An 18,544-nucleotide genomic window follows, 5' to 3' on the forward strand; every position below is an offset into this window, starting at 1 on the left:
ACATATAATCCAGCTACACCTTTACATTTCGTTTCATGACACTGACATGATGAAGATACAGAATAAGCCTGAGCTGTTACAGTAGTGTCTGACAGCAAATAAGCATTTTTCCCAAACCTCACCCCAATTAGTCTTCAAACCTGTTTTGGCAAGGAATAACAGAATCCAGGCTTTGTTCCCAAAGGTGCCTTTCGAGGCATGCACATAAAGTTTTTTTTTTCATTTTGAACCACCACAAATATAATTTGGGAAAAAGATATCTTGGATCTAAAATAACGAATTGCTCTTCTTGGAACATGATGGTCTCAAGTGAAGTTAGGTTGTGCTGCCATGACCTTTCAAGAACAAATTATGTGATTTCTCAAAGACTAGGACCTCCTAAACCCAAGCTTCAGAAAATACAGAGACCCTCACTGTATTCACATTTGACTATAAACCATATTGCTTTATGGTGCTCCAATGTGGCTTGGTAAAGGCATTCTGTAATCTACTGTGGATCCCATCAAGGCAATTCCACGCAGAATGTTCTGCAGGTCTACATCGATTAACCAACAGGCCAGGCCAATGTAAGCTCTGTGATTTTTATAATTAATTGATGCTCATAAAGCAGAATGGTAGTTTAGAATACAACGCTTAAAGGACCAGTAACAACATTTTTTTAAACGTGTCTTGGTGTTTTTATTTCGTTATGTAGAAACAATTTTTTTTCAATGTTACTGGTCTTTTAAATTCACTGGGAGTTGGTGATGTTTACTCTAGACCAAAAGACAGAATAAAAAAAAACAACTAAAAAATCCAAAACAGTAATGAGGTAGTTTACTGCTTGTAAGCGATTTATTGTAATATTGATGAGAATGACACATAATGTTCAGTTTATTCCTGTTTAGCACCTCACCTATAACCTTGTAAATATTCTAAAATAATCTAAATGGTATAGAGCGCCTGCATTTCCCCGATTTTACACACTTGAAAATGTAAAATAGGGATTCTACTCTAAAGAAAAAGGGGCCAATGCACAACCACCAACGCATTTTAACACGTAAGGAACTTAAAGGGTACCTCTCACCCAGACATAAAAAAAGTGTATTATAAAGGTAGAATGTATTTTCTAAGTATAAATGAAACATCCATATCAGTTACAAAAATATTTAAAGATCCCTGCTGCCACAAGCATAAAGATGAGGCAAACAATTATTTTCACTTTATATCCTGCACTTACTGGATGCATTCCTCACATCTCTAACCCCCCCCCACACAGAATTGTGTAGCCAGTGCATAAGCCCCCCCCCCCATTCTGGCTCTTAAAAACAAAATTTGGGGGATGATGGGCATTGTTTTCACAAAATGGCTCTTGCCTATGTGCTATAATTCTGGATTCCAAAAAAAATGAAAGAGACAAGCTTTAAGTTTTAGATATAGAATATAAACATCAATTGAAGTGGGTCACTGCATGGTCTACTAAACAGCAGCATGCTTTGGGATCATTGTGCCTGCCATTCTAAAGATGGAACAGTTTGTTTGGGCTTACATATATGATAAACATACTCGTTCCTCTCTTCTGTTTCCAGCACCTGTCTCTAAAACAAGCATCACTAACTTCCAGATGTAGAGATTCTACATAATTTGCTGTCATGATGGAGCTTATAATTTGAAGTATTAATCTATTAATTGTAGCACAGATGCCTTGGCCAACTGAAACCCCAAAGATGAATTTTAGTTTAACTAATGATATACAAGGTACTGTATGTCAGGGTTTGATTTCAACAAGCCCAGGGAAATAATTATGATGGCCACTGGATCACTGACTTTGGCTCAGCCTCCCAAAAGCATATGATTTCATTATGTTCAATCCTTGCTTCATTTCCCAAAGGTCTATAGGTTTTCCAAAAAAATCTGGATGTTTGAACCATTCAACTAAGGCCAAGGTATGACAGTTCAAGACAAACAAAAAATAGTTTCCACAGGGTGTGATTTAAATACCACTCTTATGGTTCATCTACCTCACCTTGGCAATGCTACAAAGAAGAATTGGGGCTTCTCCTAGCACCATGAAAAGTGAATTCTGGGACTTAAAAGCTCCTCTGATTTCCCAAGACTCAGTGCACTGCCCACCCTGCCTTACCCACTTTACAACAAACTAGGAGTGTTCTCAGCCCGGTCAGCAAATAATGCAATGTAAGGTTGTAGGCCAAGAGCATGGTTACACTTTATAGGAAGTGGGCACTGGTGGAGGCAGGAAAAGACACTGTGGGAGGTGCAGGGCAGTGATATGTGGGCCAGCCAAATACCCGCACATCCCTCGTGCACAGATTCTGAACATTACTTGTAATATATAGAATATACTTGTAATATAGTAGTATTGCAGCTTTGTAGATGGTGTGTTTGCCATCTGGCATGGTCCTAACTATGGTCCTAACTGCAAAAGGAAATGTTTAACGAAAGAAGAAAAAAAAAAATCTGAATTTTAATTTTACATATCAGTTACAAAGGTGTTTTTTTGATTGTGTGTGATGTAAAATAAACAAATGAGTTTTTAAAACAACCAGCTGCTTCCAATCTCAAATGGTGCTCCAGAAGAGTAGCAGCCTGTAAGTTTTTCGTTCCTGGTTGACTCCCAACGCTGTAGGTCTGAGACATGTGAAGCTAGTCCCACGGTTTATAGTGTAAGCTTTATCCTTTTCCAAAACAGACTTATTTCTACATTGGTAATATCAGTTAAAAACACAACATAACCATATAGAGCATCAAAACAGATTCCAGTTCAACTGATCCCAGTTTTCTCATCCATCAGCTGGCTTTCTTTCATTTTATTGTTAAAATGTCAAGACTGCAGGTGATAAGCTTATAAAGAATTTGAGAAACCCATGCATTGACTCAATGTTTTACATAGAATGTGGTCAAAGACACTCCCAGTAAAGTTATTCTCTCATATAAATGAAAAAAAATGCATAAAAGAGGTCATTCTATTAGTTGGTCTCTGCTCCAAATGGATCATTTATTTCAGTATTAATTGCTACAAGATGGGTATGAACGCGAGTACCTTACTCTGCCCAAGCCAGAACACCCCACGTAGCAGAATTTGTGTTACTTTGTGTTTCTCCCCCATGGACCCTTAGCCCTTTCTTTTCTACCTATCCCAGGCAGAACTTGTATTCTCTCCCACGCCTAGAAGTGGGAGAGATATGAAAGACATGACTAATTAAATGAATTGTCACACGTAATGAAGAATTTGAACAGGTAACTTGTGGGCAAATGGGTTTGAATAAGTTTTTGACATTTACATTTTAAACCAAAAATCCTTGAAAAATGTCAATAGCAGTGTAATGTTTGTCTAAAAACAACATGTTTAAAGGCTCCTGGAGGTTGACCCTTGGGTACACACTGCAGGCTTTTTTTTAAGCAGCTTCTAGTGAACCTAATCAACAAAGGTTAGCCAAAGTGTCATGAGTAGATTTTTTTTGGGGGGACACACCAAACCACAGGAGACTTTTTGAAGGCGTTTTGGCAAATCCTAAACATTCAGACAAACCAAATCTGATTAATGTGATTTAAGCTCTAGCCAATTGCACAAAACACATTTTTCCACAATTTAAAGTAATTTAGCATCTTTTAATATGCAAGTTAGGATTTAATTTTGATTCAGACAAATCTATTTGTAAAATTTAGGATTCTGCCAAATCCAACCTTTTTGGATTTGGTACATACCTAGTTTTTATTGACCATTTTTAAAGTCTGTCAAGGATTACTTTCTATTAAATGGTTTGCACATCACAGTAAATGGATTTTGCTATATATTATCCAAATAAAAGGAGATGTAACTTAATATGAAGTTTTGGCTCCTTTTAATTTGCAGGAGTCCGCAAAACAATACATAGCAACCTAAATTTTAATAAACTGAAAGACAGATTACCTACTTGGGGGGTGAAGTTTTAGTAGTATCCCACAATCACATCAATTCTGATTAGTGGTTACCCTGAGGTGGATTCTGCCAAGGGCTAAGTAGTAATGGATGCTGTAGCTTGACAGGAAAGACAGCCTGAGTGTGTCCACAATGAAATACAGGTATTTGATACCTTCCTCTTCACATCAATATGACATAGAATACTGGGCCACAAAGTCCCCCACAGAAGACTGGTAAAATTCTCCAAGTGGCCATATAAACAACACCGATGGTAAATGTGCCAATGCTACATGTAACCTTGAGATTTTAAAACAAATTTGTGTAAACTTCACACGTAGGTTTTTCTGAAAACCAGGCTTAATTTTGCAATTTAAGTCAGGTATGATTAAGACAAGCCTTTTTAATCCACACCTAATTTATAGGCGATTCCAGTCGTCATTTATAACTTTAGCAACATATAAAGGAAAAAATAAATGAATAAATAAAATCCTTTAGCCTTAAATGACAAAATAGAATATGCCAAGAAGTGATTTAAAAACACAAACTGTTTATTAGCAGTCAAAAACGAGTTTGGCTAATGCCATTATAGGGGGTGATTATCAGCCTGGCTTTTTCTAAATATTCAGCCCAGTGTGACAGCCTTAAAGGAAAACTATACCCCCCAAACAATGTGGGTCTCTATTAAAAGATACTGAGTACAGCTCATGTGTAAAACCCCGCTTCATGTAAATGAACCATTATCATAATAACATACTTTTTTAGTAGTATGTGCCATTGGGTAATCATAAATAGAAAATTGCCATTTTAAAAAATAAGGGCCGCCCCCTGAGATCGTAAGATTCACTGTGCACGCATACAAACCACATGTAAGGTCACATGAGCCAATTAACAGACAGAGTTCTGCCTTTTGCTTCCTCACTTCTTCCTGTTACAGTTAGTGTTGTAGTATTTCTGGTCAGGTGACCTCTGAGGCAGCACAGATAGAGTCACGAAATGGTGGTTCAAGGCAAGAGATGTAAAAGGGTAATATTTATGTAAATATATATTCCAGTTTGGTAAGATTCTTTAATATGTCATTCAATTTGATATAAACTATCTGTTGCTTAAGTATTCATTTTGGGGGTATAGTTTTCCTTTAAGATCGGCTATCATGGGATGATAAACAACAAAACATCCCACCTTACTGGTGACTTGACCAGGGGGTTATATATTATTATATACCAGGTGGTCTTTAGAGAACACTTCTCCGTGAAATATTAAATTACATGATTTTATTTTTAAGTGCCTAAGGGTAGCCAAACACAGATCTGCTCGTTTGGCGATATCAGGCATAATGTATGGAATATGGGCAGTCAGATCGAAGGACTGTATCAATGAACGGATGCCGTCCATGATCCAACAAGATTTTTACCCCTGCCCGACTTCGCCCGGATATCGATCGGGGAAGCCAGTCAGAGGGCCCCACACACAGGCCAATAAACAGCCATTTCGGAGTGTGTATGGTGACCATATGCCTTGTGGTATATTGGGGTTTCAGACAGTTATAGTACCCCACCATCCACATAAGATGTCAATGATTTTCTCCACTGCCTTTTAATTCTTTGGATCCGGACACAAGGACGGACCTACTATTTCACATGGAACTGAGAAACTACTTTTGGCATGAAGGAAGGTAAGGTGCGGAGCACCCCTTTGTCCTTATGGAAGATCAAAAACAGAGGCTCGCCTGAGAGTGCACTCAACTCTGAAACTCTTCTGGCCAACTAGAAATACCACTTTTGGTAACTATTATATCCGACACAGACCCCAATGGTTCAAATGGTGGGTCCAGTAATGCCTCAAGCACTAAGTTCAGGTCCCATCCTAGGACATGCGAGGGGAACAGAGGTCGTATATGCACGACCCTTGTCACTTTGTTTGAAGCGAAAGCTGGATCTCTGCGGAGAATTGTTTCTCCTCTGGAAATGCCCACTCTGCCCTCGAAAATATTTCCTTCGTCTGGTATTTGTAGATGATGCGTGTTTAGATTGTGGGAAGAAGGTACTTTTTCCCCAAAACTTGGGAAATCTTTTCCAATTCTTCTCCGAACAACCGTTGTCCTACCTAAATGATAGTGACTTAAGCGATCTTTTAGAGCCGATGTCTGCTGACCAGCTCTTAGCCAGAGGGTCCTTCTCGCTGCTATTGCCAAGGCCGATGTCAAGAGCCGTGGCCTGAGAAGCGCCTTATGTGGCGTCGCATAGGTATGCGGATGTGTCCACAATGTGTATGACAGATGAGATAAGGTCTGATCCAGGGACGCCTTCTTGTACATCTTTAAGAAGACCCTCAGCCCAAGCTTGTATAGCTCTGGATATCCATGCGGACACTAGTAGTGGACGTAGTGCTGACCCAGAGGAAGAATAAGTCAACTTTCCATTCGCCTGTCAGATGGGTCTTTGAATGCTGCAGAGTCTGTGACTGGCAGTGTAGTGGACTTGGATAGCCTTGAAACTGGAGCATCCACAACAGGAGGGTTAGACCACTTGTCCACCAAGTCCTTAGGGAAAAGGTAAGATTTAGAGAATTTCTTTGAGGCTTGACATTTTCTCTGGGAAGTTCCATTCCTCCTGTATCAGGTTAGTTAACTGATCATGTGCTGGAAAACAAGCTACATATTTGTTCTGTCTCTTGAATAACCCTGTAGATTGAGACTTTTCCTCCTGTGTTTGCGTGATATTGGGAACTCCTTTGATTATGCCATCAACATCATGTTGTCCTTCCTTATCTTTACCCTCGCTCGGATTATCCTCTTCTTCTGAGGAAATGTCAGAAGGGGGGAGTTCCTCTTCAGATTGTGAAGAATTCTGATCTATGGATGACGCTTCAGAGACATTGAGATGGGAGGCATCCCCTGAAGGGATGCCTGAGATTGAGATAGCTATATAGCCCAAGGGGCTGGTGGATCTCCTGCTCCCCCCTGTATTGTGTGATAGCCCTTGTATATCAGGGGTAGTGGCTTGAGGCGAGTTGTTAGGGTTATTCCCTTAGGAGGATGCTGTCCCCAAACAGGATTTGCACAGTGACTAACCATGGACCCCAGAAAATTTGGCTTGGCATTTTGTGCAGGCAAGGTAGGTTACCAGCCCTGCTGTTGCTTTTACCCCTGCCCTGGGGAACAGACTGCCCGTCTTGCCTTCTGCCATGCTGCTGTAAGGTACCTCACAGGGATTCAGCAGCGCTGCTGCCTCTGCTGTTAAGCTTGGTGCTTCCCTGTTCTAATTCTCCTCTGTATTAGGAGAGTATAAGCGGAGCGTGAGTGAGGAAGGTAAGAAGTGGAGTACTCTGTAAGACGAGAAAATGGCGTCTTACTGCCACTCGCGCTCTTCCAAAATGGCGCCCATGCAGGCTAGTCTGCCCACACTCAAGATGGCGGCTCTGGGTTTCCCTGCGGAAAAGACAGGGGCTCCGTGAGCGCACCGACAAAACATATGGCGGTAGACTGACCCGCCGTGTGGCAAGTCAGCACTCTCCTTTAGCGGCCCTGGGGGTATCGAATAAAGGAACCATGCTGTGAAGTCAGCGACAGGGGCAGTGTTGAGGAAAAAACTGCACTCCCGCCCCTCACTGACAAGGCCAGCGCTGTTGGTGAGCCCTAGAAGTGTTGGGAAGTTCTTCTGGAGTATGGAGGAGGAAGGTCTTGTGACCTTACCTGACTCAGACCAATAATTTTTTCCATCTGTGTTCACCGGTGAGACCTTCTGCCCCGGTGAGGAGCAGGTACATCTGTGGGTTCCATTGTTTGCTTTTTTTGTGGCTATATAGGCACCCCCCTGGTGAAACAATCCCTTGTAGGAGACAGGTATTCCTGTTCCTGGTGCTGCCCCAGAATCCAATGAAAAAACTCTGAAAGAAAAGAAATCTCTGTAGTGCTGTCCATCTTGGTGCAGGACACTTAAAAAAAACTGACTGAGAACAGTGAGGGGGGAGTTAAACTGGACCTCCAGTCACGCCCCCTTGAATTAATTTACAAAGTGTCCTGCCTCCTGGAGGGTGGAGCTTAACCTACAGTTCCCTGTGTCCCCCAGAGACGACAGAGAAAATAAAAAAACCTTTGAACACAGAGATCCTATTACTTTTTTCCCTACATGCATTCAGGAAAACTGATCAGTGTGTTATGTTTGGACACAAGTGGTTTCTAAGAGCAAATCTCCCATAATTTCAATCATGAAACTTTAAACATGATTTAATGAAGCTGTAGATTGGAAATTACCACAGTACTGAATTATAGCCTGTTATTCAAACTCAACAAAAAAAAAAAAATTAAGTCTACTGAATGGTGAAATTGTATCTTAACTTTTTAAATTAGAATTACCAAAGTACCTTACAGGACATATTTGTTAAGCTGCAAAAAACAAAACAAAACAAAAAAAAAAAAAAAAACTCATGTCACTTGTACATGGTGTTAAATGAAAGAAAATCTCTCTTTGCTTAAAATAAAACTACTAGAGATACCTTAACAATCTTTTGGACATCCACCTCATCAGAAAAAGAAATGAAGCCATACCTGAAAAGACAGACAAGCTCTAAGCGAAAATGCTCACTGTAAGACTTTTACAATTTTAAATTAACTGTGATTCAATTAATTCATGCTTTGAAAAGAAAATGCCATTGTTAACATGAATGCTGCTGTTCACTAGATTGTTACTGCCTTAAATGTAAAATTAAGTTTAGCAAAACTTGCATGCCGCTATACAAAAGGTGAATTTGGTAGATATGGACACTGGCCCAAGGTTAGATGTCATGGAGGAGTGCATTTAGAAATAAAGTGTGAATTAACCTTTCCTCTCTTTGCATAGTAACAAAATACTATAGGATACATTTTTTTTAAAAAAAAAAAACCTTTCAGAAAACCCTTGTACTTTATCCAAACTAAGATAATTAATCCTTATTGGAGGCAAAACAATCCTACAGGGTTTACTTAGAGGCATATTTATCAACATTTGTGAGGTTTTTTTTCTACCTTGATTAAAGTCACAACTCTAATATGTTTGCTAATTTATGACAAAACCAGATTGAATAAAAAAAAAATGAACAATGCAATTGGTGGGAAAAAAAACCTCTAAGATCTAGAGTTTATAGGCTAAAAAGAAATTTTTATATATTGAATTGTATGGTAACCCAAATAGCCATGTTCCAAGTATTCTGGAGAACAGGTCCCATCATATACTGTATGTATGCAGTAGTGGTTTAAAAACTAGGAGAACAAGACATTAATTTTAAACTTTTAGCTTGTTCCAGAAAGGTAAACCACTCCTTTATATGATCAAAGTTGCTTTATAGGAAGCTCAGTGCAAAGACCTCACTCGTAAAGGGCATGTAAAGTCAAAAAAATAAAATCCCATTTTTACTTTCTTTAATGAAAAGAAACCTATTTCCAATATACTTTAATTAAAAAATGTCTACCGTTTTTATAAGAAACCTGACTGTATGCAGTGAAATTCTCTCTTAATTTACTGCTAAGGATAGGAATTTCCAGATGGTCCCTAACTGCAGAGCAGGGAAACAATCATACTTATGAACAGCAGGGGGAGCCCCCGTCTTACTTCGCAGCCATACGGAACTCAAGCAGCTTTGTTTATGACAATCCCCAAGCAGCCCAGACCACACTGAGCATGTGCACAGTCTTAGTCTGGCAACGATGTTTAACAAAGTTACAAGATGGTGACCCCCTGTAGCCAACTTTGAAAGCATAAATTATTTGTTTGATTAGGCCTGTGGTGCAGTAAGTTCATGTTTTTATTTAGTATACAAAATAAAACATTTCTAGCCTTATTCTATTTTAGAATTTACATGCCCTTTAACAATAACAGCACTTTCTAGTCATATTTTAATCGGTTTTATTTTTAGTTTAGAACATTTCTAGTTTATATTTTGCTTTTGTGCCATTGGTTATTTTCGGTTTTCAATTTTAGCACTAATGTCCACACAATGCAGTCAGGTGCAGAGGCCAAGATTTATTTATTTATTTATTTTTTTTAAACAAATAAGATTCCACAAGAATGGCTTAAATAGAACAAAGTTTTAGCTGTTTTGCTTGGGGTCGTGCTCGATAATCTTCTCCCAAGGTTTCTTGTAGACTGCATCAGTTTCCATCAAGGTAATCACAAAAGTAGCCTCAAAGTAGAATGCTTCTAACCTCCATGGGTGGGGAAGGTGTGTTTGCATTGATTATCTTATTCTAAACATGGCATGTACCCAAAAATAACTTAAAAATGCTCTGTCTAGTATAACAGTAACACGTTGTGTTGGCAGGGAGTGAGGCCCATACAGGGAGAGTTTCATTCTCTTCAAAGCTCATAAAAATAAGCCTACTTACATACTTACAGAAAGTCAGTAGTAGTTGTAAGGCTCAGATCAACCAAAGTTGTAGGTTGTCTGACAGACCAGCTAAACAAGGCAGCCACCAACTCAACTGCACTGCATTTTATTAAATCAAGAGCAAATTGGGGGCTGTATATGGTGTGTCTAGTATAGGTAAATCTAAAAACAACTGGACTTGTTGAGTAATCAATGAAGACGTTTCACTACTCATCTGAGCAGCTTCTTCAGTTCAACTGACTGGTGTGGAAATTCTCGTTTTATAAACTCTTGCAGTAATCCAATCACAATGGCACATTGTAACTCTTCAAAGAGGTGACATCTGAAGAAATTCAGGTGTCGATTCTGTGTAGTTACTGTGATAGGATTATCCAATGCAACTCCTAGAAACAGGTGTTACTTGTGGGAGTTGAATGAATGGATGTGTGAAGTGTTCTGAAACCGCTGGGGTACAGATGTTAGAACAGCATTGCATGTAGCAGGCAGGTGGTGTCGAAGGTCCCCACCTCTGTTCAGGGATGGTTTCTCTTCCATTGATTACTCAGCAAGTCCAGTTTTTAGATTTATCTATACTAGATATACCATGACCTGGATGACTGAAAATCTTCATAGTCATGTATATGGTGTGGCTTAAAATGGTTGTTCAATCATTTGGGCCACCTGCACTACTTTTCATTTGCTTCTCAGTGGTGCTAAAGGCATTTTCCAGCAATAAATTTGGACTGCAGCGATCCGAACGTTCGTTAACGGGAAGATATTTCCAGATTTGTCACAGACCGTAGTGGAGATTTATGGCAGGCAATGTCTGCCATCATCCTTAGGGCAATGACACGCGGCACTATTTCTAGTGGCTACAAAACACCAACAAATACCCTGCCATGCTGGGAATGGTCTCTGCTAAAAGATCAAGCATGTGTGTAAATATACGTACAAAGGCATTTTTTGGATGATTGCACAATACTAGTCACGATAGGACTGTTTTAGTAGAGAATTGGCAGTATAGTCTATGGCAGAACTTTTCTAGCTGCTCAAGAAGCAGGCTACAAATAATGCAGTGTCATTGCCTGTATGGGGAAAAATATGAATTATCACATGCCCTATTGAACACAGACTGGGAGGGGCTTTGTTTAGACAACAGATAATCTGGCTAAATGTCTTAAATGAGAACTAAACCCCCTATTTAAAATAGCTACCCCCTTACCTTACATTGCCCCCCCCCCAGTCTAGGCGTTACCTACTGTAATTGTCCCTAATTCTTTACTTAGCTCTCCTTGCAGTCAGTGCAGCGGAGCTCACAGGCGCAATCTTCGCTTCTTCGGGAATTGATCGGCTTATTCGCAGTTGGAGCAGTCTTGCGGATCATGACAACTGCGCGTGTGCCATAATTGACTAGATTATCGAAGGGAAGGAAGAAGACATGAAGCACAATGAAGAGCCAGAAGATGGCGCCTTTGAGCTCCGCTGACTCTGCAAGGAGAGTTAAGTAAAGAATTAGGGGCAATTACAGGAGGTAACACCTAGGCTGAGGGGGGAGCTTTATAGGGTAGGGGGTAGCGATGTTGAATAGCAAGGGGTTTGTTTCCCCTTTAATTGCATTTTAGGAATGACTGGGTTCATGGAAATTAAAAAAAAAAAAAAAAGTGCTAGGATGTTTAGCATGGAATCGGAACTTTGCAAATATGAAAAGTGATCAACACAAAGCTCGACTCTTGCAATGGTTCCATAATATAATAAACAGGTATACCCCTTTGGAAGTTTCCTTATTTTACCAGAAAAATAAACTCAGGCACTGACTTACCCCTTGGACACTCCTGTCCGGTCAGTGATGATTTTAACTTCCTTCACGTTTCCAAAACGTGTGAAGAAATCCCGAATTTCTATTTCATCCATCTTTTAAGAGAAAACAATTCTATTTATTTTACACATTAATGTTTACATATATTGAATGAAGAACAAAACAGAAGAAAAAAATACCGTAATATCAATTCCTCCTACAAACACTGTGTTTGGCATGATTTTACCCTCTGGCAACACAAACCCTTGGTTAACTGCTTCCTCCTCTGCAGTGGCTGCATAGTTTGAAGATTCTTCTTTTCCAGACTATTAAAAAAAAAAAAAAAAAAAAAAAAAGAAAAAACAACAAACTTTAAACACAACCTTAAACAACAAACAGTACACATAATGTATGCAGTAGCGCTATAAGCAAATACATTACGCTACCCCAATATCATTAAAAGGAGAATCCGAGTCATTCATATAAATGCATCAAAAGGTTTTGTTTCAAAGAAACACTGAAGGTTACTACTAGACTATAAAGCAACAGTTTGGCAAATATCAGAACACAGATGTTACAGAGTGTTTAACATTCTAGGCTAGCAGCACACAGGGCTGCTCACTGGGATTTTTTGTCTGCGTTTTCTACGCTGAGTGAAAAAAAACAATGCATTCCCATCTGCTCAGTCATCTTACAAGTGCACAGACAGTGAGCACACAAAAAATGCACTGTAATACACACATTGCTCAATAGCAAACTGTGCTGGTCACTGCACTAATAAAAATGGTACTGGTCAGTGCACTAATAAAAAAGGGTGGAAAGGAGCACATTAGCCTCCTGTGTAGAAAAAGCAATGAGCAGCCCGGTTGTACACATTTCCATTTGCACCTAAGCTGCAGAGTAAACCCTCGGAAATTACTTATTAGTGGAAAAAAAATGTAACATTTTTATGGCCCTGCTGATTAAGTACACTGTAGAGCTGAATGTGAAAACTTAGTGGTCACACATGGAGTTTGCTTTTCTGTAGTATTTTGTTCCAATAAGCAAGGGTGGCAGGCCCAAGGTTGGTCCATTGTGGAGAAAACTGCTGTATGAAGTTCTGTAATATCAAGAACACACTGAAGAAAGCAGAGTACTGAAAAGACAGGTGCTGTTCCATGCAAAAGGCACACTAGTGATAGCAGTTAAACTGTTGCATTTACAATAAATCACAAATATTGCATCAATCTCAGGGGAAATGACAAATCTTTTGGTGCCTAAGGAACAGCTTTCAAAAACTTCGGAGCTACTCCCAGGAGGCCTCATAGTGCCATTTTAGTAAATATTTATTTACAGTACAAGTATGAGATCTATTACTTGGAGTGCTTTGTACCTGGGATTTTATGGAGTTTTAGGAATATCCAGACAACAGATTCCATATCGGTATAAAACATATGTGGAGTGTTATTTAGGGTTAAAGGGTTAGTAATCCCTAACTGCATTGTTTAACCAGTTGTTGCTGGACTACATAGCCCAAAAAAATGAAGGTTGAGGCATGCTGGGAGCTGTAGTCCATCAACATCAGGGCTGTATTCTTAAAGCAATATTGCACAACACTTTTCCCGAAATCTAAACAGCCAGCAACTGCTGTAAAATGGAAAAAAAGTCCTCCAATGAGAATGTCAGCTGATCTTATTAATCCAGCGGCATGTTCTTTGTTCCTGCAACTGGAATCTTAAAGCACAGATTTCCAGCAATGAACAAGTCTGTCCTTTTTCCCCCCCATGTCCGATCCCAGTGTAACATGTTTTTGGCAACTTCTACAGAAGACTTGGGGGTGCTGTGGGATAGCATTCCTACTGGGTTTACAGCCCTCTAAAGGTGATCATAAACAGGGAGATCGATTTGTTTGGCCAAATAAGTGGATTCTCCCAGATATGCCCACTTTGAGGTGGTTAATATCTGGCTGATCCGATAGAGGGCCCACTGATCGGATCAGAATGGAGGCCATAGAGGCGGTCGGATTGCAGTACCACTTCAACAAACAGATGCGCCCGCGATCAGACAGGATTTTTTACCCTGCCCGATCAACATCTGGTGACTTTCATGCAGGTATCGATGGGGGAAGCCCGTCAGATGACCCCACAAACGGGTCAATAAGCTTGGTCTGTCAGCAGCTTTTATCAGCCTGTGTATAGCCTTTAGTCATTTCAGGAACTATACCAGTGCAGTTTCCTCATCTATGTGCAATTTTATATTAAGGCCTTGAACAAATACCGGACCACAAATGAGGGGCAATTAGTCATCAAATACTTCCCTGAGATGAATCTTTCATGGGACTAAATAGCCCAGTTATCTGCTTTCTTCCACAAAAAAAAACCCAAAAAAAAAACAGTTGTTTACCAGCTGCACTTTGTAATTCTTTAATTACATGTGAATAAATGCAGACATAGACCTGTGTACCTGTATCAACAACCTGCAACACAGTAGCCACATACACATATGTTGTCCTAACTGGAGTTATTCAATTCAGTGGACATCCTTCACTACAAATATACAAGGTAAGAACAATGCCCTGCACAATATTATTTTTACATCCACCTTAAGAATTTACTCCCCAATTGCAGCCTAAAAATGTGGTTAGCAGTTGCCAATGGCTTTGCGCTGCTGTACAAGTTAGTACAACAACCATTTTGACAAAAAAAATATCATCCCAATATCTACTGCTTTGGGTCTCCAAGCCATCCCAATCTGCTACCTTAAACTAAAGCATATACCAAGGTTGTTTGCATATTAGAGAAGCATCTTGCATTGGCAACACTAGCAGTCTCACTGCCTAGAATATCACCCATGGCTAGTCATACTCTTTCTGTGCAGTGGAGGCAAAAAGTCATTTCCTCTATCCTCTTAGTTCTGCAAATAGATTTAACTCTCTGCTTTTTACAGCCCACACTATACACTCAAATTTTGTTGCATAATTATGCAAAGAGCAGGGTTATACCTATGTTTGGCTCCTCTGGAGTGGGGTACACATTTTCTGACATAGGTGCTCTGTTTACGGTGCCCACGCGCTGGATGGGGGGTAGGAGACAAGCATTTTTTATCCCAGAAATAGGTGACAGGTGTAGCAGCCACACACACATAATGATCCCCAGTATATCTAGGACAGCACACAGAGGGAAGCTAGTTTAGTTTTTTTTGTTTTTGTTGGGGGGGGGGGTTATTTTATATTCGGTGATAGATGCCTTTAAACTTTGTCTTGTATGATGGTACAAACATATTTAAAGGAGAATTCAACCTGTGGGGGGGGGGAACCCCGTAGCCACCACTCCAATAGACCCCCCCTCTCTCCAGGCTAACGCCCCATACTCACAATACTTACCCTTCGCCGCAGATTCTTCCTGGGAGTTTCCACTCATCCATCTTCCACGTCCTCTGTAAGCTGACTGAGAGATCTGTATTTCTGTGCATGCGCAGCTGGAGCAGTTTGCGAGAAATGCGTACGCGCGGCATTACACAGAAAATGACGATCTCTCAGTCAGCTTACAGAGGACCCGGAAGATGGATGCGTGGAACTTGGCTGAAAGAATTTGCGCCGAGGGGGTAAGTATGGAGCATTTCCCCGGGGGGGTAGTTAGCCTGGGGGGGAGGAGGGGTACGGGTTTTTTCCCCCACAGGTTGAATTCTCCTTTAATAACATTTAGCCAAGACCATTACAGTTGAAGTATAGTACGTGGAAGCAAACTGCAATATATGCATTAGCAACAGACATAAGTACATTATGGAACCACTGACAGAGCTAAGGTAAATTTTTATTTTAGATCCGCTTGTCATGTTTAACAAGAACAGTTACTGAGAACCAACAACAGGACTTGTGGTATGCATGATGATAAATTAACCCCTACTGTAAAATAAGGAAAGTACTAGATACGTTCAACGACCATATAAAGCCATGAAGGCAAAGTAGTGTAGGATGACAAAATGTACTTGATCCCAACTTAAGATACAATTCACCCTTATTAGAAGCAAAACCAGGCCATTATGTTGGAGGGCTAGTTTGTTCACTGTAACTAGAAATTACTGCTGTTTAGCCGGGACTAAAGAAACATTGGTTGAACATGGATAAAAAAAATATAAAACTACAGATTGTGTTAATCTGGTTTGGAATTTATTTAAATGGTCAAGAGGGTCTGGACATGAAGCAATCCCACTATATTTACCTAGTCACCCGTCTGTAGTTGCATGAACGATTTTAATCTTTGTAGGTCAAAGATTTTTTCACATAAGTCTCTCAAACACTACACGAGGAATATTTTACCACACTGTAGTAATCAAACACTTTGTAATTGTTCCCTCTAAACTGCAATACTATGTGTACTTAATGTACATAATTTCTCTTCATGAGATGAGGATGGAGGGTTTGAGTTAACCATCCAATGTATGTGCCAACTATCATGAGCCCCAATTTTATGGCTCAAAAAAAAAAAAAAAAAAAAAAAAAGGGAAATTCCGCAAATTGCCCTTCAGGTCCTTAAAGGGGTGGTTCACCGTCAAGGTAACTTTTACGGTGTTATAGAATAGCCAATTCTAAGCAACTTTTCAATTGGTTTTCATTGTATATTTGAAAACCTTCAATAATTCAGAATATCATTCTCTACATCCTACTAAAATTCTCAAAGATGTACAACCCTTTAAAGCAGGCATTGGATTTTACAGTCACATGACTTGATCTTTTTTTTTTTTCAGGCACACAGTTAAAGGGATACGGTCACGGGAAAACAGTTTTTTTCAACACACATCATTTAATAGACTTCTGCACTGAAATTAATTTTTCAAAAGAGCAAACTGATTTTGTATGTTTAAATTATGAAATTGGACATGGGGCTGGACATAGTGTCAATTTCCCAGCTGCCCCCAGTCATGTGACTTGTGCTCTGATAAACTTCAGTCGCTCTATACTGCTGTACTGCAAATTTGAGTGATATCACACCCACCCAGCAGCCTAAAGGAGGCCATAGACGAAAAGATCCGCTCGTTTGGCGACATCACCAAACGAGCCAATCTTTCCCCGATATGCCACTAACGGGCATGGCTATATCGGGGGTAATTTGAACGTTCGGCCCTATGGCCGAACATTCAGATCACGATGAGAGCGCAATGGGCTCCGGCGGGATAGGTCGGAACAAAATCAAACTTGTCCGATGGACCAATGTCTGTACTCTCCACGCACAGTCCGGAAATCGTACGAATCCTCGATTCGTATGATAGGATCTTTGCGTCTATGGCCAGCTTAACATAACAATGGGAAGGTACCCAGATAGCTTCCCTACTCAAGAAAACAGCTCCCTGGTAGATAGAAGAACAGCACTCAATAATAAAAAGCAAGGTCCCTCTGAGACTCCTTCAGTTACATTGAGTAGGAGAAACAGCCAGCCATCCTGAAGTGCTGGCTCTTTCAGAAAGCACGGGAGCAGGTAAAATAAGCCAAGATCGCTGCCTACACACCAATATTACAACGAATTGGGAAAAAAAACTGGTTGAGGAGTGAAATTATATATGGTTGAGTGTTATTTGTAGTGTAAACAGTGTAATTTAGAAAAAAGACAAACAAATGAGACCATAAAAATGACAGAATAACTTTAATGAGTTCTTTTAAAGGGGATCTAACCCCAGAAAGTTATTGAATGCACATTTACTCGGGGTTACTAGGATTAACAGACCCTAAGCAACTAGAGAAGTTGAAATTCTTAACTTGAGAGATTATGACCAAATAGTTAATAGATCCAAAAGCCACTAAAAGTAAGGGGGGGGGGGACAGTAAAAGAAGTGAAATCCTATTCGTGCCTTCCAACCGCTTCTCCATACTGGTCAGACAGAGCTTTAGTAAGAGCTGGGTGCGTTGAGTCAGACACAAAGAATAACACAGACAACTCTTTATATGAGCAGTCAGAGGGAACCCCTAAAGCTCTTTACTCAGCCCAGTCTCACAGAACTCTACAGGGCGCTCGGCAGGCCCGACTAGTCATACGGCGGCCACATCTTCCTTATCCCACTGTCCAACCTGCGTCACACACCTGTAGCCCCACTGCTTCCATAGCAGACTACATTGTTATTATTATTCATACTGCAAACTGGCTGCGTAACGGTTTATTTCCAGGAGCATCTGGACCCCGCAAATGTGGTCATTAGTCACAATAAAATAGACCCTTCATAAACCCATCATTTTAAGCGAGGTATTTACTTACCATTCTTTCAACGATGAAACAATAAAAACAAACGCAACTAAAACCACACAACCCGAACAAACCATCAACTAGGACTCCTCCCTGGCGGGAACGCACTTGCGCTATTTATACAGTGCGGAACAGCGCATTGCTCACTGATCTGGGGGGGGCACGGTCTTTATTATTTTATTGTTCTTTACGTGGTTTCTTAGGGAAAATAAAGTTTAAACAATTCAAAATGCGTATTAGGTGTGCTTGGTGGGGCGACAGTCCGGAGTATGCTCTTTGCTAGTGTTATCCTTGAAA

The 18,544-nt window shown here is 40.2% G+C and overlaps 1 protein-coding gene across 1 annotated transcript in view; it reads right to left on the reverse strand.

The window, feature by feature from the left end:
* dazl.L (deleted in azoospermia-like L homeolog) overlaps window positions 1-18,324 on the reverse strand; it is a 33,420-nt gene extending 15,096 nt beyond the window's left edge. The window contains 4 exon segments of the mRNA NM_001088303.1: window positions 8,396-8,447; window positions 12,060-12,151; window positions 12,236-12,361; window positions 18,260-18,324. Of these exon segments, the coding sequence (NP_001081772.1) occupies window positions 8,396-8,447; window positions 12,060-12,151; window positions 12,236-12,361; window positions 18,260-18,262 (273 nt within the window). The 5' untranslated portion in view covers window positions 18,263-18,324.
* Between the last annotated feature and the right edge of the window lie 220 nt (window positions 18,325-18,544).

The sequence above is a fragment of the Xenopus laevis genome, chromosome 6L (assembly GCF_017654675.1).
Source record: "Xenopus laevis strain J_2021 chromosome 6L, Xenopus_laevis_v10.1, whole genome shotgun sequence".
Lineage (NCBI taxonomy): Eukaryota > Metazoa > Chordata > Amphibia > Anura > Pipidae > Xenopus > Xenopus laevis.